This window comes from Nansenia antarctica, assembly GCF_963989245.1.
Source record: "Nansenia antarctica genome assembly, chromosome: 1".
In the NCBI taxonomy this organism is placed as follows: Eukaryota; Metazoa; Chordata; class Actinopteri; order Argentiniformes; family Microstomatidae; genus Nansenia; species Nansenia antarctica.
Window position 1 is genome coordinate 105,912,285 of NC_137674.1, and position 25,654 is coordinate 105,937,938.

At 40.9% G+C, this 25,654-nt stretch overlaps 3 protein-coding genes across 3 annotated transcripts; all 3 read left to right on the forward strand.

The window, feature by feature from the left end:
* The first annotated feature begins 162 nt into the window (after positions 1-162).
* Positions 163-8,280, forward strand: sgta (small glutamine rich tetratricopeptide repeat co-chaperone alpha). The gene is made up of 12 exons (XM_080541515.1): positions 163-224; positions 1,142-1,292; positions 1,761-1,864; positions 1,988-2,078; positions 4,280-4,379; positions 4,501-4,605; positions 4,987-5,122; positions 5,217-5,279; positions 5,375-5,412; positions 5,561-5,776; positions 6,438-6,561; positions 6,695-8,280. The coding sequence occupies exons 2-11, from the start codon at positions 1,193-1,195 to the stop codon at positions 6,547-6,549; spliced, it is 1,065 nt and encodes a 354-aa protein (XP_080397641.1). The 5' UTR covers positions 163-224; positions 1,142-1,192; the 3' UTR covers positions 6,550-6,561; positions 6,695-8,280.
* A 2,751-nt stretch (positions 8,281-11,031) lies between these two features.
* LOC308167168 (zinc transporter ZIP3-like) lies at positions 11,032-12,591 on the forward strand. Its single transcript, XM_080541546.1, has 2 exons — positions 11,032-11,250; positions 11,483-12,591. The coding sequence occupies exons 1-2, from the start codon at positions 11,044-11,046 to the stop codon at positions 12,233-12,235; spliced, it is 960 nt and encodes a 319-aa protein (XP_080397672.1). The 5' UTR covers positions 11,032-11,043; the 3' UTR covers positions 12,236-12,591.
* A 3,736-nt stretch (positions 12,592-16,327) lies between these two features.
* Positions 16,328-24,563, forward strand: slc1a8a (solute carrier family 1 member 8a; the record flags this gene model as incomplete). Its single annotated transcript, XM_080529379.1, has 11 exons — positions 16,328-16,579; positions 18,349-18,428; positions 18,613-18,828; positions 20,192-20,234; positions 20,527-20,734; positions 20,950-21,049; positions 21,466-21,699; positions 22,926-23,120; positions 23,430-23,564; positions 23,883-23,985; positions 24,240-24,563. 11 exons carry the CDS (start codon positions 16,328-16,330, stop codon positions 24,561-24,563), a joined length of 1,890 nt encoding a protein of 629 aa, XP_080385505.1.
* Between the last annotated feature and the right edge of the window lie 1,091 nt (positions 24,564-25,654).

Sequence of the window (25,654 nt, forward strand, 5' to 3'; positions counted from 1 at the left end):
CACACACACGCACACACACACACACACACGTTCGTCAATTTGCTCTGAGAACGCCGGAGCGCACACTGCGTACGACGTCATACTAGGATCGGGTCGTTTGATTGGACGAGAGGCATTCCGTGAGTGCTGATCAGATTTCCAGAGAGAGTTTACGAACGCGGTTAGGATACGACCATCATCATCAGCAACTGCAAGAAGCCACGGAACGTCTGACAGGCTAACTGGTATGAGTAACTATTTTACCAAAAATATAATTTTCCCATCCTCTGTTAGTGTTTTGTGGCTGAATGTCCATATTATGGCCATGTGTCAATCAAGCGGTTTGGGCAAAAAAAAAAAGATCTCATTGCCTTTTGTTTATTAGCCTTAGCTAAGCTACGTTGGAGCTAAGCGAGCTAAGCTAGTGTAACTAGCCGATCATAGCCACTCGTTCGAGTCAAGTCAAGTTCAATCAACCCTGTTTCAAGTTTCAAGTTCAACCCCGGTTAGTTCATTTGACCAAAGAAAGGGTTGATGGAAAGACAATCAGCGATCGCTCAACTTTAGCTGGATTATAAAGCAATATGATCTCGTCGTAACTTGGCTAAAGCTAGCTAGTTTAAATGCCCTCGACATTCATCGCTTTTACTAGAATATTCTGGGGGCTAGATAGCCAATAGCTTAGCTAGCTGGGGTTGACAGGCAAGTTAGCAAAGTATTCAAATGTGCTGCTATCTAGCAAACGCATGCTGTCATCATGTTGGACAACAACGCCCTTTTAGCTGATCGTTGTATTGTCTTGTCTCTCCATGTACCCTGCCCCCTGCCCCTTCACTCCCATGTCAGCTGTTATAGTCAGGGAATAATCAATCACACAGTCTTTCATCGGCCACAGATTAAGGGTAGCTAAGACAATTCAACGTCAAGTAATACGTTGTTAACGTTGGTCACACTAGCTACTTCTACAATAGTTAAGGCTAGGTATGTCAGACTCTTTTGTTGACAGCCTCATCATGCATCTCAGCAATACTCTGTTATGAATAGAACTTAGCTAGTCATCAATATATCCCCAAGTTGCCCAGTCATTTAGCTAGCTATCAGCCATTGTGTTCTTCAAAATATGGCAAAATAAGGCCGATCTAATTCTTTGTCTTTCACACAGGGTCCCCTCACACAGCACATTCTATCGAGGGGTTTGGACCTCCCATCTAAAATGACCGACACAAAGCGTCTTGCCTTCTCCATCATCCGATTTCTCCATGATCAGCTCGGCTCTGGGAATCTATCATCAGATGCTCAGGAAAGTTTAGAAGGTAAATACATACAAAAAGACATATTGCAGCATTGACTAGTGGTAATTTGTGGCACAATTAAAGATCAGTTGCAATTTAATCACTTTTTAATACTAGAGTTTACCGGTAGAGTAAGTGTACCTCAAGTAATCTAGGTGAGGAGGGGTCTGGAATTGAGGAGCCAAAGTCTTTGACAGCTCCTGTATACACATTCTGCAGTTTCCTCCCCATGGATAATATCCTCCAATGGGTTTTTGAGAAGGTAGGGAGGATGTGAGGAATAGAGGAGATTGGGTCACAGCAACAGTGATGTGGTAGATGCTGCCTCCTATTCTAATCGTTGGGAAACATTTGTAGCCAGAGATGTCGTGAGGAGACTGTGTGTACAGCAGCGGCCAAACACAATTTGGCTGTGGAGAACAGACAGTTGTTTTTGCTCTATGTAGTATCAGTACCATTGCTTCATACTTTGCCGTACATATTTCCTAGTTGCTGTCCAATGCCTGGAAACAGCCTTCGATATCTCAACTGATGACCAGAGCCTAGCTGTCTCTCAAACGTTACCAGAGGTTTTTGCATCTGCAACACCCAAGGTAAAAACTCCAAAAGATATACACACATACTAATACGTGTAATGATACTACTGAATGTGAATATGGTCAGAAACTTTGTCATTTGCCATGTGTCATTTTTGGTTGACTGCGTTTTTGTTGCAGCTTCCAGACACCCCCCAGGTGGAAATAAACACAACCACAGACACCCCCACTGAGGAGGAACTAGCGGAGGCAGAGAGACTCAAAACTGATGGTAGGACCTCACCCGCAATAGAGCTTCCTTCGCAGTTACATTTACATTTTTCACAACCCACACTCATACTGGGAACCAAATCATAACCCACGGCCAGGACTGATTCAGCAACCCCACCTACTGAACATGTGTATCTGTCAAGCATTGCTCCTCATTGAGGCATTGATCTTCAGTTTGTAAATAATCGCATGGACGGATGAAGAGGGTCACCATGTTGTTACACACCCGAAGGTAGTAACAAATAAGGGAGTCCACACATGTGTTTAAATGATACAATTAAAGTTGTATTTAAGTAAAGAAACCAAAATAGACTAAATAACATGTATATGATTATGGATAAGAATCAGTAGTGTAGGCAATGAGTGAATGGTTGTATGTTGTAGGTGTAAGAGGTGTATCGATGTATGTAGTGTAAAACTGAAAGGCCCCAAAAACCAGGTACCCAGAGACCTTACCAACGGAACCCAAATCATATAGAAGGAAGAGAGAGAGAGAGAGCTGAGGACACCCATCTCCTATATATATCCCCAGCTCCCCAAACCCAGGTGACACCACTCAGCCTAACGACCCACCCACTCTGCCCAGGCTCCAGCCACAGCCCATATGGAGGCAGAGTGGGAGGCGTCACAATGTGCAGTTCAGATGGAGCCTATAGCAAAAGGTTTCGAAGGGTGTGGACTTGCATCCAACTTCAGACAGCACTTTTTACTCCCTGCACCCTCAGGAATCTGAGTTTTAGTGTTGTTAAATCTCACTCTTTGCTAATTCAGAAAGATGGCAACCCTGAAAATAGTGAACACATATTTTTGGGGGGAGGTGGAACTGCAACTACCAGATTCGATGCAGGATTCTACTTCCAAATTAATAGTTCACTCTTACATGAAAGTGTTTGATATTTCATACCAGTGTTTCCCCTACCATTGCCTTGGGGGGGCGGGCCGCCCCCACAACGGAACCACCCGCCCCCCCCAAGAAAGAGGAATTATTACGGACATAAACACCAAACATCTGACAAGCTAAAATATCCACGTTTTTTAAACGCACCCAACCCGAATCTGGCAAGTGGAAAGCCCATAGGCTCGTTGGTAACATTAGTCCGCCAGTAGTCTCGCATAGCCAGACCTATCTCTCCACACTTCGGTTCGCACTGTGCCGCGCTAGAGAATAATACAACATTGTGCGCGCGACGCGAGAGAGTTTTTGCCGGGTGAGATGTCAAAGTTCAGATAGAAAGTAAGCAAGTTGAAACGTTAGCAAATATAATTGCTGAGTGTTCTGACAGAGAAAGTTGGTTAAAATTGGTCGTTATTATTGTGACTAGAAAGTGTCTGACTGACACTTGACAATGACTATAATAGCTAGCTAGCTCAGAGGTGATGAGATGAGCTAGTCTGCTGCACACTTGCCAGCTAAAGAGCTAACTGGATGCACTTTATTATTTTACTTAAATTAGATATACAATCTTTCTTATTCTGCTAGAATTGGGCTTCATGGTAATACCATAATGGCATATTTACAGTACATGGACAGTGGATTGAAGCATTTGAAATTTCTGTTTTTTATAGTATAGTTGGACATGTTTTTTTCCCCAGGTGAGAGTAATGTCAAAATGACATTGCCCACAGCAATCCAAAATTCAATTATAATTATGTTATAAATTGATATGGATCAATTTATACCTCTTATTAGATTATAAATACTCTGGTTGTTATGTTTGCCTTTTGGTTGACAGCAAAATAGGGAGAGAGGAGGATAGGGAGGGAGAGAAGGAGAGAGAGCAGGATGGTGTCAGCACACCAGAGAGAGAGAGAGCAAGAACCAGGTGAGAAAGTGGACAGGTAGTCAAGACCACATAAGTAAGTAGCGTAGTAGAAGAACCGATGGTTCTCCAGCCTAATGGCCCATAGAGAAGGAGCCTATCTCCTGTTTCCGTAGCGTGAGGCGGCTTAATGTACACTAACATGGAACTGCAACTACCAGATTCGATGCAGGATTCTACTTCCAAATGAATAGTTCACTCTTACATGAAAGTGTTTGATATTTCATACCTCTAATAATATTTGAATGTTGGGACACATGGCTTCATCTTTACACAATCGACACGTGGGCACTTTTGAGGTCAAAATACATTTGACAAACTAATAAATCAGTCAAAAATGACTGAATTAATTTTAGATTAACTAATGTGTTTCTCTCTCCAGGCAATGACCAAATGAAAGTAGAGAACTTTGGGGCGGCAGTGGAGTTTTACTCCAAGGCGATTGTTCTAAACCCCCAGAATGCAGTGTACTACTGTAACAGGTATTGGCCAACACACACATGCACTTGTTCACATAATGTTATGTTTCCAAATCAATATTTGTTAAAGGCTTTTCTGTGCCGTTGTGTCATACGAATTCAATGTTGCTTGTAATACTTGTAGGGCCGCTGCGTATAGCAAACTGGGCAACTATGCCGGGGCAGTGCAAGACTGTGAACTTGCTATTGGAATTGACTCAAACTACAGCAAAGCCTATGGAAGAATGGGGTAGGAAAAAACATTGTTTTGTCTCTGACTCTGGATGACTGGATATATGAATGAATGAATGAATGGTCTTTATTGTCATTGCTATAGTACAGGTACCAAACAACGACATTTGGGAGGGGTGGCTCCCCTGGTGTTAGGAAAGAAAAAAAAAAAGAAGGGAAAGGAGCTGGTTTACATAAATAAAGGCTATGTACACTATCCACTGTACTATACTGTACAGATAAAACGACTAGGGTTGTCATATTGCACATAGTGTTATTGCACATTCATTTAAAGTGTCGCAGTTTGCAGGCTTGAAATGTACATGTAATCTGTGACTGACATTTAATTGACTTATGATTAAGTTTAGAGTTTACTTACCTTTTTTTTGTGTGTGTCAAGGTTGGCTCTTGCCAGTTTAAATAAACACACAGAAGCTGTAGGTTACTACAAGAAAGCACTGGAGTTGGACCCAGACAATGACACCTACAAATCAAATTTGAAAATAGCTGAGCAGAAAATGGAGACGACTAGCCCTGTAAGTTGTTAACATTTCAACTGCTATGGGGAGTAGATCTCTGCTGTACACACAAGTAAAGTGTGACATTGATACTGTTCTCTTTATCTCCTAGACAGGGGGAATGGGTGGAGTTGATTTGGCTGGTTTGCTCAGCAACCCTGGTTTCATGAACATGGTAAGTTCCATTAACTGAAAGGCTACTGACAATAACTGACAATTTTAGAGAAATGTTCTTGTTTTAAATGGTCTGCCTCTCTCTTTTTGTCTTAGGCATCTAATTTAATGACCAACCCCCAAGTGCAGCAACTGTAAGTTGTGCGATACCTATCTAAGTCAAATGTATTATTGCATCTTAATGCTCTACTTTAGATGCAATCATTGGAAAAGCCAAGAGGGGAAAATGGTCTCTGTCTCACTGTCAATGGTCTCACTGTCTCTGTTGTCTGTCTTGTCCAGGATGTCAGGGATGATGTCTGGGTCCTACGGAGCAGGGGGAGGCATGGGACCAGGAGTTGTACCAGGGATGGGAGCAGGGGGAGGCATGGGACCAGGAGTTGTACCAGGGTTACCAGGGATGGGAGCTATCCCAGGGATGGGAGCTATCCCAGGGATGGGAGCTGGAGCTGGAGTGGGTGGAGCGGGCCCCGGTGACATCTCTGGCCTCATCCAAGCGTACGTGTACCAGGTCTACCCAATGTAGACTCATGCTAATGAGTTAAAGGCCCACTCAGGGATTCATATAGGCCTATACAGAGTCGGCAACAAGGTGACTTATATGCTATCTGTAGTGCCCAAGATTTGACATTAGAGTAGCGTAACTTTTAACATGACTTGCTAATTATTTGTTTACAAAGTCTCCAATGACACATACATCCAACACATACATAACACAATCAAACATAAATAATTGAGTAAAATATTTCTGAAAATACAGCTGACAAAGAGGGCCTTTTCTATGGTCTTGGTCTGTAAATGATGTTTGATTTATTAGGATCCTCCATTAGCTGATGCGAAGGTCTTCCTGTTATATACTGTATTGTCTACTAAGTATTCATTTAATTAATAATAATTAATAAATAATTTTGCCATTTAGCAGACGCCTTTATCCAAAGCGACTTACAATTACGAATTACAGGGACATTCCCCCTGGAGTAACTGAGGGCTAAGTGCCTTACTCAAGGGCACACTAGTAGTGGTGTGGTTTCAGGCGGGATTTGAACTCACAACCTAGACCACCACTACCCCACCACTACCCCTTTTTAGGACAGTGCTTTCATGCTTTCCGTTTGTTATTTGCCTAGTAGAAGGTAACGGCCATTCCATGTCTGTTTAGGGGTCAACAATTTGCGCAGCAGATGCAACAACAGAACCCAGAGCTCATTGAGCAGCTGAGAAGTCAAATCCGCAGCCGGCCGCCAAGTTCTAGCAATGAAGAGCAACCTTGACACCCAAGATGGGTAAGTCCCTCCCTATTATGACATTCTGTGACATGAATAGGAGTCATATAAAACCATAGATAAAATTTTTACAATCTTATCAATTTATCCATTTAAAAAAAAATCTGTTTTTCTTTTCTTTCTTTTTTTACAGACGAAGATTTGCGTGTGGAAAAGTGAAGACAGGCTGTTCTTTTTATATGATTTGTATTATTCTCGCAACTCCAGGGACAAAAGCTTTCCGATCACCGAGTAATTATTGCATGTGTGGCCTCCCGGTTCTGACCTGTCTTCAAGGAAGCTGCTCAACGGAATCTTACAGAGATGTAACATTTGACCTAGTCAGAATGTCTGGATCTGGACATGGGCCCAGTCTTACTACAGTGTCACACCAGTGTAGCACATGGTTTAACTGTTTAATGTTACTAATCCTTGCCAGTGAACTACAGTCATGTGAAGAGATTAGGACACCCCATGAAATATGTTTTTCTTTTTTAAAGTATTATGGACATATCAATATTAGAACTGTTTTATTTGTTATTTTATTATTTTACCTCCATCTCTCAGTAATGTTAAAATGAAGATCAATCATGAATGGTCTTTATTGTCATTGATATAGTACAGGTACCATACAACGAAAATCATGTCCATATGTTGAAAATTATGTTGAAAAAGACAAATGTTTTCATGGGGTGTCTATGACTGTATGTCATGACTGAATCACTATCCAGTGCAGATTAAACACGTTACTTGAGCTTTGTCACTTGAGGCACTGTACACAACACCTCGAGATTACAGTGATACAGATGAGCAGCCACACCAATTTGCAAAGCATCTATTTGTACAGAGATGGTAGGGATGGTCTGTAGAGAACTGTCAATCATGTTATGGAAATTAAAAGGAGCATTTCAAATAGGACCTTATGTTTGTCATCTATTGTGATCCAGAAGTTGTTTCAGCGTTATTCTTGAGCATCCTGATACACCCTGTTAATTTTATTTAGATTTTTTTTTTTTTGACAAATGTGTCAAAACTGTCAGTGTCAGTGTCAAAACTGCTTCTTTGGTGTTTAATTCAAAACCATCTTTTGATTAAATCATTCTGGTATTACATGTTTGCTTGATTACAAATGTAGATTACAGACTTAGTCCATTGCATATAGCAGCTTTCCACACTGCACTTTCAGGTTTCACACTTGATTTAGAAATCTGCGGTTTTGTTGCGTGTAGGTGACTTACCAACCATTTAGCCATTACTAGTACCAAATGGGTCAGGTCACAGGACTGATGGTTTACAGAGTAAACTCCCTCCATCTGGGACATGCTACTGTCAAATCAATCACACTTTGTACCAGGTGGGAAGTTGGTATCTGCAATTCCGTTAAGGCCTTATCTAAACACAAGTTTTGTGAACAATTCCATTTCAAGTCAATTAACATTACCTCAAATGTTAAAAGCCACAGATATAGGAAGAGCCGGATAGTGCACTCAGCATCTATTTCCGTCCGCAGTTTGTGGACAAATTAAGTTTTTTCAATACTGGAAAACAATAGGAAGGCTGTGAACATTGGTGTTTTACTCATATTTGTACATGGTCCTTATAGGTTTTAGCTGAACCTGTGTAATGTCTAGACTTCGTCGCACAGGACGAAACATGTTAGCCTATCCATTATGTTGAAAAATACCCTTTAAATGGTGAGTGACTGCTACGCAATGTGAAGAGATGATCTGCCTACGCATAAACATGAATAAAAACATTCGTGACACAATTAAAAATATCTTCCCACTTACTTGCACTTTCAGATATTAAAATATCTACCTACTTACTTTCTTGTCCAGCTACATTCACAGACGTGAAATATAATAAAATAACAATTTGTATTTGACAGATAGACAGATATATAAAAATAAATAAATCATATGTCATAATATATTACGACGAAATATGAAACCTATCACTGACAAACCTGCGAAAGTGCAGTGGCTACGTTTCTAGTCCCGACGGCTACGGAATTTCGAGCCACTCAACCATCTTCTAATTATACAACATCTTTGTAAAGTCTCAACTCACTTACTTCCTGAAACGCGAGTAAACCCCAAACACAGACCAGAATGACCACGCCCCTTTTGACTTACATTTTTTAAATAATAATCTAAGATTCAAAAATGGTTTTTAGGCAATTTTTTAATAAATACAATATACATCCACGAAAATGATTACCTGAGAAGTGGTTATCTTTGTCGTCTTCCGGGCTTTATTATATCGAAGGAGTGCGCGCCTGCGCAGTACCCCTGTCCTCATTACTAAACGACCTGCACCCTTGACTTCATAACTCCTTCGCCAGTCATACAATAATGTAACTAAGAAATTCGCTGGAAAGAAACGTGACAATTATTTATGTTTTTTTTTCTTTATGTTGAGCGACTATTGACTATAGAAGTCGATTATTATGAGTGATCTGTATTCTAAATCTGTCTCAAATCGGATGAACAGGAAGTCATGAAAACGAGGAAAAGCCCAGATGGTCTTTTGGTGCTGAACATCACAGGTATTTTTTCGTATTTATATATTAGCGGTACACTAACTAACGAAAACCCGTCCATCTCTTGTATTTAATTGTTTGATCAATTGTCTTATTTAACTAACTTTCAGTGTGGACAACTTGATTGCTAAACCTAACTAGTTAGCCAGCTACCTCGAGCTGCCTGTGGGTCTGTGTTGCTGTGGTCAACTGGTCGATCTGACAGTAGGAGATGAATGAAGAGGCTTTATTTCCACTAGTTTCCCAACCATGCATGATTCTTCCCAGCTGCAAAGTGCAGAGCTAGTAGGAGTGTCATGTATTTGTGTCAGCTGCTTCATGCTGCTAGCTAGCTAACCAACCATAAACACACTGCTTAAACAGTCCCTGGCATGTAAGGTGACGTGGTTAGCTAACTGGATGATTCATAAAGGAACTGGAACTTATGGTAAACAATGTACACCTGGGGGGTATTCCATCAACCTTGCTAAAGGAAAATCCAGGCTTTTTTAGCCAGTCAGACAGCATGATACTCCTCTGAGAGTCAGAATGACAGATCAGGTTGGAGATCATCAGTCCTGGATCCAAAAATAAAAAATGGCCCCACCACCAAGTCATAATAGTGTGTTAATGAAATCCTTCTTTCAACGACTTAATGGTTATTCGGCTGATTTATTAACTCTAACTCGGGGATTTTGTCAAAGTTATAATCTCGCTAACTCCCTGAGGTCGCTATGACAACCACCCAACGAACCATTAAGAGTGAAAGAAGGATGTTTTTTTTGTTCCCCACCGTCGAAATCGGAGAGAAAATCACCAAAGGTCTCTGTCAAGATTATAAGATTTACGAAATGTACATTGATTGGGCAAATCGTGACGTTAGAATTATATTGGTCTATCTCCATTTTGGTCAAAATTGAGTTTTTTTTACATAATCTAATCCATTAGTTGTTTATTAATGCCTGTGTGGTGTTATTTTTTAAAATGTTGACATTTTTTAGTTAGTAATTAATAAAATACAAAGGTTCCATCTCACAAAACATAATGGAATGTAAAAACTTTGACGCTCAATATCTCTGAACTGCCCTAAACGGAGATAGAACCTTATAATTCTAAGCTCACGATATGATTAAACACATCATACTAGGGTGCCAAGTAGAGTGTAGCCTAATAATGCAGTAGGCATATAGAATTTGGGAATAATATTTTGACAAATCAACACAAAGATCTAGGAAGCAAGACTACCCCAAAGTATTAAATTAAAATTATTAAGACTTATAAACTCATCGAATAAGCAGGTTCCAATTACTTTTCATTCTGGCTACCAATGCAGCTGTAGGAGACTAAAAAAGTCTGTTATGCAGAATAAATACCAACACGTGGCCTATATCAATATGGAGTTTGTGTAACCTAGGTTTCTAACCAGTAGCATTTTTAAACAAATAATTTGGCTGTGCAAATATGTTGTCTTCGCCTATTGGTGAAATTTGTTTGAAGTAAAAGTGTCTTATATAGAGTTAGTATGATGGTGGCCAAACTCTATGGATATAAGACCTTATTATCTATCATGCCTATATATCTATTTGGTCACAAAAAGTGATTGTGAAACGTTTATGGATAAACATCTTGTTTTATTCACAGGCTTTATTCCATCACTCTCCTTTCATAGAGAGGGGAACTACATAATTGGGGACAACACATTTACTGTACACTTATTTTACATGTCTTGGTGGGGACATTTTTATTTCAGTACACGACCAGAGCTGCTTTATCTTACTTTGCAGTTTGCACGTTTCATCTGACTATGTTTCTGATTCTCTTGCAGTTGAAGCACAAGCTTGGAGTGTCATCCACGGGACCACGATGACGAGACAACTCGCCACTCTCAGACCCAACTGAGAGAGAGGAGCAGAGGCTTTCATGTGCAAGACATATTACTAACTGAGCATCTTCTCTAGCCAACTAAACAACATCAGGACATCATGGAGATTGTTGTGGCCAAGGTCCTTTGCCTCCTGGGGATGTTTGCCCTAATGTTGGCTGGGATTCTTGTCCCAGTGCGGGTCATGCAGGTGGATTACGAAAAAGCCCAAAAATACAGGAAGGTTCTTGCACTTTGCAACTCTTTTGGTGGCGGTGTATTCCTGGCCACTTGCTTCAATGCGCTGCTGCCGGCTGTAAGAGAAAAGGTACGTCTTGAAAACAATTACCAACTCACTACCACGTACATTTGTTGCCTCATAAGATAAACGGCCGTGCTCCCTCACCAGCAGTTTGTAAGGCTAGGCCAGCTTCTTTTGTAAAAGACTTGAGGCTTCGCTTCACCCTTTTACCTTTTTTGGTTTTAATTGAATGTTGAAAACAATGCAGATTATGCTGTCGTAATGTTCATGCTCATGTTTTACTTTTGCTTTCATTTAGGTGGAAGAGGTCCTTAAATTGGTGAACGTCACCACAGATTACCCCTTGGCGGAGACCATGATGATGATGGGCTTTTTCCTCACCGTGTTTGTAGAACAGGCCGTGCTTACCTTCCGGAAAGAGAAACCGTCGTTCATCGACCTGGAAACCTTCAATGCGGGAGGCTCTGAGGCCGGGAGTGACTCTGAATATGACACTCCTTTCATCTCACCCACACGGGGCTCGCCTGTCGTCGGCCACCACCACCACGGGCACCACCACCACCACCACGGGCACCTCAGCCCCACCGCGCTGGCCAGAGCTGGGCCTCTGCGGCTCGCCAGCCTGGTCCTGGCTCTCTCCGCCCACTCCGTTTTCGAGGGGCTCGCCCTGGGCCTCCAGGAGGAGGGGGTCAAACTGGGAAGTCTCTTTTTGGGGGTGTCCATTCACGAGACGCTAGCCGCCGTGGCGCTGGGGGTGAACGTGGCCAAAGCCGCCCTGCCCATGAGGGACGCCGTCAAACTCGGTGTCATGGTTAGCCTTATGATCCCTCTGGGCATCGGAGTGGGAATGGGCATCGAGAGCGCTCAGAATCTGGCCGGCAGTATCGTCTCTGTGGTGCTCCAAGGCATGGCTGCTGGTACTTTCCTCTTTGTCACCTTCTTTGAGATCCTGCCTCAGGAGCTGGAGGACAAGAATGACAGACTGCTCAAGGTGCTATTTCTCATACTGGGCTACGGGGTGTTGGCCGTCCTTGTGTTTATCAAATGGTGATAAGGGGAAGAAGGGAGGCCTATTTAACTGAATGTCAAAAGGGTATCACAATGTGTAAGTCTTTTGTTTTTATCTCTGTTGGTACTTTATCTAGTATCGTTGTTTTTTCCCCCCAAGTGATTTAAACCCCTATTGTGTGGGTAGTGAAACACTGGACCATGTTTGCTTACTAAGTAAAGCTGTGTTACTGTTTTAGTTTCTGCTATAGGGAATACTCCATGCTCCCACTATTGAGTAGTATTATGGTACATAGGTGTGATTATGTACCTCTGAAGACACTGGATTCAAACAGCTATAGAGATATCAGGAAAAGTGCTGCTCATTTAATGGAATGAAGTTGTTTCTGCTTTTTCTGGAACGGTAAATTAGTTGCCATAGTTTTATCCTGAAGTAAACCGTATGAAACTGTTAGATCCGGCCACACATTGATTGGTTAAGTGCATTCCAGCCATGCTGTTAATGACAATAGCCATATCATATTGATATTAATCCGCAAGCTGTTACAAACTGACAGTTACAGTTACATCAGTTTCCATGGTGACATGAAGCTGACGTGATGCCACGTGTGCTTGGCTGATCGTATCCTTGTGTCAGCATCGTGGGGTGCCAATGATGGCATTTGCAATAACGAGTCAGTGATATTTCACTGACAAACAGTCTGACTATGTTTTACTGTTCTGCCCTGTCAAGATGTTGTTGGTTTTCCATGTAGTGGTTATGTATAGTATATACTTAAATATATATTCTATAAGTAATGTTATTTCTAAAGTGCCAGTGGATACCATTGTTAGCTATGTAATACATCCTGGGTGTAATTTTGCACTGTGCTGCCCTCTGTGGCTGTAATGAAATTTTAAAAATTTAATATATTTAATGATCATAAAATGTGAGATGACCGCTATGAGTTTTGGTGTTATGAGTTGAGTTGTGGTTTAGACTTTGAGTGCTTTCTTGTACAGTTTCCTTGAAAACGTATTCACTCTCCTTTGCCTAATGTTTTGTTGCCTCAGTCAGAAAGTGAATGGACCTATCGCTAAGCCACGCCCCAAAAATAGAAATTGTCCAATCATATCACAGCAAAAGTCACTACAGGCAGAAAACTCGGACAAACAACTCTCTAATATCTGATGGTGAAAAGCTTCTAGACTAAAGATTCTTGTCATCTTTTAAAAAAAAAAAAAATGTCTATTACTTGCGCTGTGGTAAATCAGAAATCTGAAATTGGCCAACTCCCGTCATTGTAAGTCATTGAATGTCATTCAGTCACGGTCAGTCAGTCACTGTCAGTGAAGCGTTGTTTGTTTGTTGAGTTTTCAAAGGGGGCGTGACTTAGCGATGGGCCTAATCAGCCTTCTGGACGCTTTCAACATGAAGGGAAACATTCTACACATTTTAAAGATTTTTTTTTAATGAAAATTCAAATGAAGGAAATCAAGTTAAACAAGAAACAGCACAACTCTTGGTCCAGATACTGATCTCCCGTGTTGACTACTGCAATGCACTCCTTGCCGGGCTCGACATGAAATCTACATGATAAAGCTTTGCAAGCTTTACATACATTTTTGTTTTTCTTTTATTGATTAAAAATAACTATATGCATAACAATATAAACATTACAAATAAAAAACGGGAGTAGAAAATAATTAAGGTTTTTCTTTTTTTACCCATGAATTACATTTTATGCATGTACAATTTTTCCAATAATAAAAAAAAAAAGTTCACAATGTATTGGCAGTCACTGCATGTTTGTAAAATAAAAAAAGAATATCCAATTTAGTGATGCTTACAGGTGTACCCATCCTATCTAATATATTTTGTTTTAAATGCAAGCAATCCTAAAATAAATGTTCTACGTTTTCCAATTCACAAAAAAACGCATTAATTTCATAATTGGTTTACCAACAACATCCTAGTGGTTAGGCAACTTATAAATGATAATTGTGTAGTCTTTATACAACCTACATTGAGTTATTATTAGCCAAGGTTACTCTGCTGGGATTTTCCAGTGGGCATCTTCATTTTACATGAAATGCCAGCGTGCATGGACGCATCAATATTTGATCACTAATAAAGTGAGAGAAGTCTCTTACAATAATAATAATAATAATAACTTTATTTGTATAGAGCTTTTCCTGCAAACGTTGCAGCTCAAAGTGCTTTAATCATTATATAATCTTAATTTAATTATTTTGTAATTTAAAGGCAATATTAAAAGGATGGGTTTTTATCATCTTAATTAAATTATTTTGTAATTATTATTGTAATGATTGTAATTATTTACAATATCCTTCACAGCAGTGGAGGCTGGTCCATTGAGGAAGAAGAGAATGGTTCTCCCTTGAATGTTGATAAAATAAAATTAAAATAAAAACTGTAAATCTGCTCAATTCTGCTGCATAATATGCACTCAAACAGCTCACACCAATATAAAAAATCAATAAAATCAGCTCAGAAGTAGTCTCAAGCAGCGGTCCTAAATGGTTGAACATGTTGACTGCAGGTTGAATGGGAATAGAGGAAACTGAATTTGAGACTCTCTTGTTCCGTTAAGCCCCTTTCATTGTCCTTTCCCCCCCCCCCCTGTAAGTGATGAGCAACTTGATGGTTCTCAGACCAAATATGGCAACCTCACTTACTGAACTTTCGGTCAGAATCATAGGCTAGCTAGCTAGTTTACTGACTCAGTGACTGTGTTTACATGCAACGTAATATTCAGTTAGTCAAGATAAACGGAATAAAGTGTAAACATGTAAACACTTAAATCAGAATAGAGTGACCATTCAGAATTACATTTATGTATGAATGGAAGGGCTGGGTTATACCTTTGATAAACCGTTTGATAGGAGAATATTAGCTAATGCTAGGCTAGGCATGTGAATGCTCATTCGGCTTACTTGCGCAGTCAGACCACCCACGTGTTGAATGTGCATGTGTCGGTACTCGGCGCAGCTTCCAAAAGCATACAAAACAATTGTTAAACACATCAACGGGATAGGAGAACCAAACAGGAGTCATACACCACTAATTATGACGTTTTTAATGTTAACAACCTATTCAAGACTTCTGACGGTTTCATGGCAGTTGCAATATAGTATTATAGTATAGTACAGTATAGTATAGTGGATAGTGTACATAGCCTTTATTTATGTAAACCAGCTCTTTTCCCTTCTTGTTTTTAGTTATTATTATTTTTTCCTAGCACCAGGGGAGCCCCCCCTCCCAAATGTCGTTGTTTGGTACCTGTACTATATCAATGACAATAAAGACCATTCATTCATTCATTAATTCATTCAATAACAATGCAGCTCTTAGAATGTTGGCCTACAGTAAATCTGAGTTCATTTGAGTTACAACAATTATACGTATGAGTTTCAAAAAGGTGAATACAAGCACACCAAGTTAGATGTTGTACAGTAATGAACTATAATTGAAGCCCACTAACAAGTAAGAGAAATAACTCGAGTTGGACTTGCTGAAGCAAGCCCACTAATTAAGTGGAAATCTCATTAAGCTGTGACGTTAGCCAGGAAGGCATGGAAGCATTGCCTGTTCTAAGAATAGCAGGTTCACTATAGATACCCATTAGCATCAGGGCTAGTACACAGGCAAGGCACAGTTAATGAGGAAGGCGTTGGAAGAACATTGAACCAATCTGAGCACCAAACAGTCACCAAGCAGGTCCTACATTAGACAACATTACATGTTTGTCATCCTACTATTACCACAGGCTTGGCCACTGCCTTAATCATATGAGCCACATCCATTAACTTTCAGATCTCACCCTATAATCCCATTAAAAAGTGGTGGGTCTGCAAAAAGTGTTTCTGAAGCAGATGACAGACATCGACAATCCGACAGACATCAACAATGCACACAAATCCAAAAGCATGGCAACCAGCCACTGACAACAGAGACGTTTATCACACGGTCATAAGCCTTATTAGCCCCACTAAATCTCCCTAATCGTAGCCTGTGAATGCCTTTTGCCCTGGTGAAGCTATATGACTACTTCCTAATCCTTTTTGTGGAGAAGGTTACCAAGAATTGGCACCTCCAGAAGTTGATGGTCTGGCCAAAGGAGGACTTGGAGCCATGGAGGAGCTACTGCTGCCCACAGAAGGCGAGGACACACGCTCCAACAATAGTACTTATGTCCCTGGAGATTCTGGGACCACCATAATGGAACGTATCAAGACATGTCTCTCTGGGGCACGCTGTGTCAATGTGACTCAGGCACTGAAGAAGTACATCAAGCGCAATGGCTTGTTGACACTCTCAGTCGTTGCCGTGTTGACTGGCTGCATCCTGGGTTTTATGTTAAGAGGGAGCCATCTCTCTATCCAGGTATGTGGCTTTGAATTGTCCTACAGTTGTGAAGACAGTGAGAGAAAATTATGCGGTGTGTTATCTTTATCCAATGTGCCAGAGTCCATGTGTCTTTGTGTCTTGTCTCTTGGATTCAAAGACACATTTTGTGGTGTCTGGCCACCTCTCCCTCTTTTTGTATGCAGAGAGATGGAGGGTAAACATTGTTCACAAACCTTTTTAAATTATGAATAACATCAACCCACCTTCGAGGGATGAATGAAAATTGGTGTATTTTTATATTCATTCATTCATTCATTCATTCATTTACTCATTTAGCATTCATTTTCACTGGTATCCAGCAACATCTAGCAACATTACACATAGTGTTTTCTACCCCCATATCCCAGTTTGTACTGTACAGAGATCGATCTACCGTAGTTGTTTTTCCCCCCAACCACTTAACTAAATGACTGGAGCATGTCATCTTCTGTGTTCCGGGTTTTGTGGAAAATCTATAGAAAACATCAACATTTAGACTTAATCGAGTAAATCGACCATTCAGTGTGGCGTCTAGTGCACACTGTCAGCAAATGAAGGGATAACAGTACTGTCTGTAACCTGTAAAGTGGTGCACATTTGTTGCTTTAGGAACCAAGAGACCTCGTATCTGTGCAGCCACCAACTCATTAATCCTCTCCATTGAACAAGTGGTTGTTAGGGAAAAAGATAATGATCTCTGCTAAGCCATATAGATGTCCTCTCTATAGAGTAGTGATGAGGTGGATTGCAACACATCTCATTTACATAGAAACCATTGATGTTGCCGACATATCCGTCAGCTACTCTGCATGTTTGGATCGCACATAGAGGAAAGCACATTTAACATCTTACATGCAAGTCCTAGTCCCATGGTGACTTGCAGTCCATGATGGCTGCAGGAATGAATTCCGGAAGATAACAGTAATTGCACATAGATACAGTGGCCATGCGGTTGAGAACTAAATGTATTAAGGGAGAGGGTATTTGAGTTCTTTATGCACCGAATGATCTTAAATCTTGTGTCTTTTCTTCTTTTTTTTAACCTCAATTATTGGTGCATTTTCGGATGGAGGAAGACAAATGGACAGGAAATGGTTGAGGTCAATCCAGACTCAATCCTGTCAGTGGGGGGGATTATTTGGTCTCCAGGCTGACTTGACTTTCCAAAGCAAACATGGTCACAAGTGTGCAGGATAATCAGGTGTGACGCACGACCCGATGTTTGTAACAGAGCAAAGGTTTTACCTAGGAGAATTACAATGCTTGTCACGGTCTTGAATATATAGGCTATATTTAATGAAGATACTTTAGTGTTATTTGAAATATATTTCATCACTGCCAAAACGACATGTGAAGGACATGCAGCACGTGTATAGCACATGCACTGTATATTTTTAGAAACATGGAAGGATCAACCTTTCCAGGAACCGAGAGACCATTCATGTGAGAGAGAGAGAGTGCTGACGCAGCACTGACGCGCAGGTTTGTAAACGTGTCTTGTGGAACTGAAAGACAGGTAGTGGGTAGCTGCCTTGGTTGTTCCAATGATTGGAATATGTTTGAGAACAGTTTTTTGGAGGGATTCCTGCACACCAGACCTGTGTTCAAATTGTAATTTTCTTTGAAATACTTGAGCTTGCCTGATGCAATAACATCTATTTGCCTAGAAACCTAAAAACAATTTAAACCATGGTCTGCTGCGTACCTGCATGTTGAGATATGGCTTAGGTTATAGTTTTGTTTTTGTTTTTTTACTTTCCTTCCAGGCTAAAATCTATTTCTCCTTCCCGGGAGAGCTTCTCATGAGGATGCTCAAAATGCTCATCCTTCCTCTCATCACATCCAGGTGAAGAACCGTTCTGTCCTCCCCAGACCAGGTTCTACCTGCAGAAATGTTCATGTTTGAAATTTGATTGTTCAAGATCAAATCAAGTGATGCACTTTGTACTAAATCAAACCACATTTTAGACAAATCAGGCACCTGAGTAATAAAGGCCTAGTATTAAATCCTGTCTTTTCTCCCACTACAGTTTAATGTCAGGTTTGTCCTCCATGGAATCGAAAGCCTGCTGTCGTATGGGCGTTCTCACGGTAACATACTACCTGTGGACCACGTTCATCGCAGTTGTGGTCGGTATCCTACTGGTGATCGTCATCAAACCCGGGACGGGGACTGATATTGACAGTAACAGACTAGGAGGAGGACCCGTCATGACCTCCGCTGATGCCTTGCTTGACCTCATCAGGTGAGTAGTGACACACCGTCAGCCTATAGCTGATTGTTGGCCGTTTGACAACCAATTTCAACAATGTGTTTTATGAAGACAGTGGGCATATTATTATTCATATTTTGTATTTTTTTATTTCAGTTTAACAGGCCTTTACAGCCTGAATGGAGCATGTTTAAGATGCCTGCTAACTCAAAGACAGAATGAATGTAACATTAGTGAATCGTAACATTAGCTGCTGTTGGATATTAGAGGATACACAGAGACAGTATACGCAGAGACAGTAACCCAAGTCAATGGCACACTTGCAAGCCGTCAAGTTTAATTTACGCACCAATTGCGGGCGAATGGTTCTCTGCTCGCTCGACTGAGTTTATGCTCACTTGATAAGCAATGTCGTTGCTCGACAATGCCGTTTTGGATGTGCTCGACATTTGGCACTAATCTGAAGCCATACTAAACACCTCTTTATATTCCAGTCCTAATAACTATGTCTTTGAGGACATGTCTGAGTGCTTTAGTGCTTTTACATTATATTGAGTATATTGTTCAGCAAAAACACAGTACGTGACATGAATGTGTTTACCACTACCTACTGCACAGGTTCACCATACGTAGACTTGCGCAGAAGCAATGTCGCTTTCTCAGGCGTCAGGGCCAGAGCGCCCCCTCTGACACACATACACACACACACACACACACACACACACACACACACACATATCCAATCCAATTAAACTACAGGGGTGATTAGGATATTTTTAGTAATCCGTAAGGGATGACTTGCAGATTAACCAAGTCTTCAACGGTGGGGATACAATGATCTCTGTGGAGGATCCCCTCTCGGCCCGTGCCTGTCTGTAAATACCTCACGTTTTAAGGGCCTTCACGGACGAGCCTTCACGGACGAGTTTTAAGGGCCTTCACGGACGAGGCTGTGGCTCAGGAGGTAGAGCAGGCGAATGGAAACCAGCAGTGCTGTGACCGTCCTATAGTCCCAACATGGGGACTGTATTACATTTTCATTCATATAAAATGTAGATAGTTTGATAATGTACTAATGATGAGTAATGATAATGAATAAGAGCCATCTTTATCTACTTAAAATGTATTTCAAAAAGTACTATGACACACATACTGTATATTTATGTTAGAACATATCAAATCGTCTGAATATATGCCTGCTTGGGCCATAGGGTTAGGGTTAGGGGCCACCATAACTAGAACACACACAAAAAAAGGAAGCAGTTATAACATAATGAAATAATTGTAATTATGACACTCTAAAAATGACTCAATTGTCCCAATTGTCTTCATACCCACACCCTCACTCTATCTTATGCACCAAAAATAAACTTCCTAACATTCTATCTTTTTACAGGAATATGGTTCCCTCCAACCTTATTGAGGCAACGTTTCAACAGGTAAATAAAACACTCTGATATTAATACATTGCTGGGACAGTGAAGCATTTTTTTCTTTTGGCTCTACACTCTAAAAGTTTGGATTTGAAATCAAACGGTCACTATGAGGTTAAAGTGCCACTTTATTTCTCTTATCGCTGCAATGTCGAGGAACTGAAGCCTAAGAATTTTACTCTCTTATGTAACAATAAACTTGAAACTTGAAACTTGAAGTAGAGATTCTGAGCTTTTACTTGATGGCATTTCCTATCTTATCCTCAATGTCCATCTTTCTCTGTGCTTTATATTCCAGTACAAAACAGACCTGGTCCCCATCCTGAAAGTCCAAGTCAAGACGGTGGAGCCTAACTTTGTTTATGTCGTGCCGGATGATAGTGATCCCAAAGGTCGCACAGTGTTCCTGGACCTCACCCCTCCGCCTGAGATCCAGTACAAGACCAACCCCGGGCACAGCCAGCAGATGAACGTCCTGGGCATAGTCATCTTCTCTGCCACCATGGGTGAGGAGGACACTTTACTTCTCTTTTCTTACTACTACTTTTTTTCCGTCTGTCTTTCTATCTTTATTGTGTCTATCTGTCAGTGTCTGTCTGTCTATTCTAGGGTGTATCAATTAGAGCGCTATACTGTACATTTAGATACTGTAGATAGATAGATAGATAGATACGGATATTGTGAGAGAAATTGAACATGATTTTTGTTTTTGCTTCCCTAGGGCTCCTACTGGGAAAAATGGGTGAGAGAGGAGCTCCTCTAGTCAATGTGTGTCAGTGTGTCAATGAATGTGTCATGAAGATCATCAACGCTGCTGTTTGGTAAGTGAAGGACAAACCAGAGTGAACATAACAGCTAAACGTTTTAAATATTAGCATACCTGACAATGACCAAACATCTAAAATGCCTTTGATTATCATTATGCATCATTTTAGGGTCAGGGTTTAAGGGTCAGTTCCACTGCAATTCAGACGCTAAAATTGAATGTAATGTTAATGGGATTGAAATTCCAGTATAAGAATAGAAAGGGCAACATTTCAGATGCTTATTTAGATACTGTTTTCACAATGCATGAACATAACGTGAAATATGATAGTTGTGGATCTTTCTCTACCTCAAGCGTGGGAAACATTTATTTAAAAAAAACTAATCTTTTTTAAATGCATTTTGAGTTGTGTTCACCAGTAGTAAAACATACATTTGTAAATAAGTTCTCCTTTCTCCGTCTTATGGATAGGTATTTCCCATTCGGGATCATATTCCTGGTAGCTGGGAAAATCTTGGATATGCAGGACCCGACCACGCTTGGGAAGAAGCTGGGCTGGTACACTATAACGGTCCTGGCAGGGCTTTTCGTCCACGGCCTCATCCTCCTCCCCTTCTTCTACTACGTTCTGACTGGCAAGAACCCCTTCACTTATATCAGAGGCCTGCTGCAAGCTTTGGTCATCGCGCTAGCCACCTCCTCAAGGTAACAGACTAGTTTGTTACTATCTGTTCTCATGGAGCAGTAATCATCTCGTCTGTGGTGTTAGAGGAGAACAGTGTGTGCACCTGGGTGGGGCTCAATTCAAGAATAGCTTGTGTTACGACCCCTAGATGGTCTAGGCTAGGGAATAGGGGGGGGGAACAATTAAATAAAACCGGGGGGACAAGAAACAGAGGAGAAGGGCAATGTAAAATAAACAAGATTTATTATAGAATATAACATAAACAGATTTCCGTGAAACTCTTGAACTGAGAACTTTACTCTCTGTAAAAAGAAGAGCGACTGAATAATGTATAAATGAAGGATAGTAAATAGCTGACCAAGTGGTAGACAACTACCAGAGATCAAATACAAATAAGACTAAAGTGACACAAACATTAGATTAGCAAACACAACCTACAAAGCTACGCAATACAAAGCTACACAATACAAAACTACAGCTGTACTACACGCAACCAGCACAAAGCAACCTGTGCTCAATCAGGCCGTCACCATGGCAATTGGTAGGAGGAAGGACAATCACCTGGGAGGGAACACAAGAAACAAACAAAACACACTACGGACGTAACAGCTTGGAAATCCCATTCATGAATTGAATATTGTCTATTATTTTCCGATTTTATTTGTCAGTATTTTTAGCTCGGCAGGATTCCATTTCTTTTTTTAATAAAAATAGTGACGTGAAAGATAAGATAAGATGGAATCCTCCAGGATCAATCACAGTAAACGTCATTATCAGATCGTATCGTTCAAGCTTGAGATCATCATCATCATCATCATCATCATTAAAGGGACCATTTTTGTTTGACCTCATATTCATTATCTCCAGCACCATACTAGTGTCTACATAGGTGTCTGTAGTCAAAAAGATGAGAGAAAAAAAGAAAAAAAAATCTAGGGGGAATGTGTTCTTTTGGCTGTAGTTTTAGAATCACTTTGAACAGGTCACACTTGAAAATGAGCCCTTGGGGCTCAATGTGTTTTTTACCTGTATAAATAAAGGTAATATATAATAAAAAAAGAAGAAAAAAAAGATGAACTTTTAAAAAAAACTTTTTATTTCAACAATTCAGTTTGAGAAGCAACTGGGGGATTTGATTGAGAGCAAACGATGGTATCTCAATGTCTTGAATGTCTTGGCTTAAAAGAGACACACTCTTCTCTCTCTCTCTCTCTTTCTATCTCCCCCCCCCCTCCCTCCCTCCCAGTTCTGCCACTCTACCCATCACTATGAAGTGCTTGTTGGAGAACTGCAATGTGGACCGGCAAATTGCCCGTTTCGTACTGCCTGTGGGTGCAACCATCAACATGGACGGCACAGCTCTCTATGAGGCCGTGGCGGCCATCTTTATCGCCCAGGTCAATGACTATGAGCTGGACTTAGGGCAGCTGGTCACCATAAGGTATGTTTGGATTTACAACCAAATAGTTTTCTATACTCATATAAACATCCTCAAAAACCACACGATTATATCAGCTCACAAAATGTACAGCCAAAACATTTCAAGAAAACTTGAGGGCCATGTTAACTCGCTATGACAAAAATCATATTCTATTTTGAACATCGTTCACATCGTTTAACTACACATCTCTCACAGTAGAAGGTGAATGCTATATGACAGCGTGGCAGTGTTTTGAATCATTATTAACTTGTTACAAAGGAAAGGTAGAAGTAGAAAAAAATAATTAGTACGTCTGTTTCTCTTTGACAGTATAACGGCAACGGCAGCCAGCATTGGTGCAGCTGGGATCCCCCAAGCCGGCCTCGTTACCATGGTGATTGTGCTGACATCAGTAGGCTTGCCGCCAGACGACATCACACTCATTGTGGCCATTGACTGGGTGCTGTAAGTTGACCATGATTGTTGTAATTAATGTATAATTAATGTATAACATATTGCATCCAGCACACACCAAATATAGGTATAGGTAAAAAGGTACACTATACCATATCAAATTTAAATTAACTTTATTTCCCTTTTGAAGATCATTTTTTTAATCACCTTCAGGTAATTGGTCATCAATATGGCAGAAAGGACAGGTTTACAGTAGTTGGGGCATTATTCTACTTCACAGAAAGACTGGGGCAGATATTGAGGCAAAGGGTTTTTGATTTGAGAAGGTGACTGGTGTCATGTTGCCTTGCATCTCCTATTTTCTTTCAGAGACAGATTCCGTACCATGATCAATGTGTTGGGGGACGCCCTGGCTGCAGGAATCATCGCCCACTTATGTCGAAAAGACTTCCCGATTGGTGGAAGTGGACAGGTAGGCCACTGTTCAGCTGTAACCTCTTGATAACTATAATCTTAGAATAGCAATTTTTTAAAGATGCCATTGGACTATTTTACTAAATAATGTATATGATGCTTTCATAGCCTTGAGTTTCATACGCTTGTCTGAAACTGAGTCACCAACCACAGTGAAATTGATTTCTGATTGTGTGTGTGTGTGTGTGTGTGTGTGTGTGTGTGTTTGTTCCTTCCCAGTCATGCTATGGCACTCAATATGGCACTCAACAGCCCTATGGCAACCAACCCTATGTCAACCAACTCTATGGCAACCAACCCTATGGCAACCAGCCCTATGGCAACCAACCCTATGGCAATCAACCCTATGGGAATCAACCCTATGGCAACCAACCCTATGGCAACCAGCCCTATGGCAACCAACCCTATGGCAATCAACCCTATGGCAACCAACCCTATGGCACTCAGAAATGCCACGACTCGCACCACGTGAACGTACCTATGACAGAGGTCAATCGCAAAGACTGTATCTTCGAGGCGATGGGGGATACAAACCCCGAGAGACACACTGTCTACTACAACATCTGTCAAGTCTAACACCTGGGATGACTTATGATTTACCTCAAATGCTGGACATTTTGGGAGCCAGACCCCCCCACCACCACCATCATCACCTCTGTTGTGCCATTGATACAGTACTGAAATGAACATTCTTTCCGGTTCCTCCTCTTGCTTTCACTTATACAGTCTTTTTGTGACTGACTCTTCACTGCTTCACTGGTGATGGACTGCAAAGGAGTTATTTTCCACGGAAGACAACTTTTTAAAGCAGTAACATGTGCATGATCACAGGAGTTTTGAATCGTGACTTAAGACACATGCACGCACTCAACTCAATAGGACAAATTTTGTGTGAACATTTTGTGTTGTGTGTATGAATGATTAGCCCACTATCGGCCCACTGCACTCTATCATTAACCATATGGCCTGTGGCTCATTTGTAATAATAATAATAGCATGCAGGCATGCATTTGGAACAACTTCATTTGAAGTTGTAGGCGATGTGCATTATATTTCTCATGTTTCACTTGATGTTTTTTTTTACAAGCAAAGTAAAGTGCTGTAGGGACATATTGGAGATTGGGTCAATTACAATGAACATTATCAGGTTTATTATTTTAGGGATGGTTAAAAGACTAGTTTACCTGTAATTAAAATGTGACCTATTTTTCCTTCTTGAAAGCAGTCTATGTCTACAAGGGGAGACTGAACAGAGATGTTCTATATTATTAGGAGATACTCAAGACAGTCCAATGTGGGGATTATATTTCTGACCAAATATCACGCAGCAGTAGATTAGCGTCCCTAACAGAGCGTCCTTGTTCAGTCCTTGACTGTGTTCCAAAATGTGTTCTTGCCCTCTATCTAGAGTGTATACAGATATGCGCAGCCACTGAAATCCGTTAAATGTCAAGTACACACTGTAGCGAACGGCGGGGGAGAGTAGCTTGCCCTAAGTGGGTATCAAACTCACGAAACTTCCACTTACAAACACCAAGAGAGTTGCCTCCCTTGGTGGAGCTGCTAACGGGCCTTATACAGGGCGGTTACACTATCCCCTCCGTTCGGGAGAGCGTTCCCTCACGCTTCACTGGATACCAAGTGCCTCGCGTCCCTCACACGCCTCT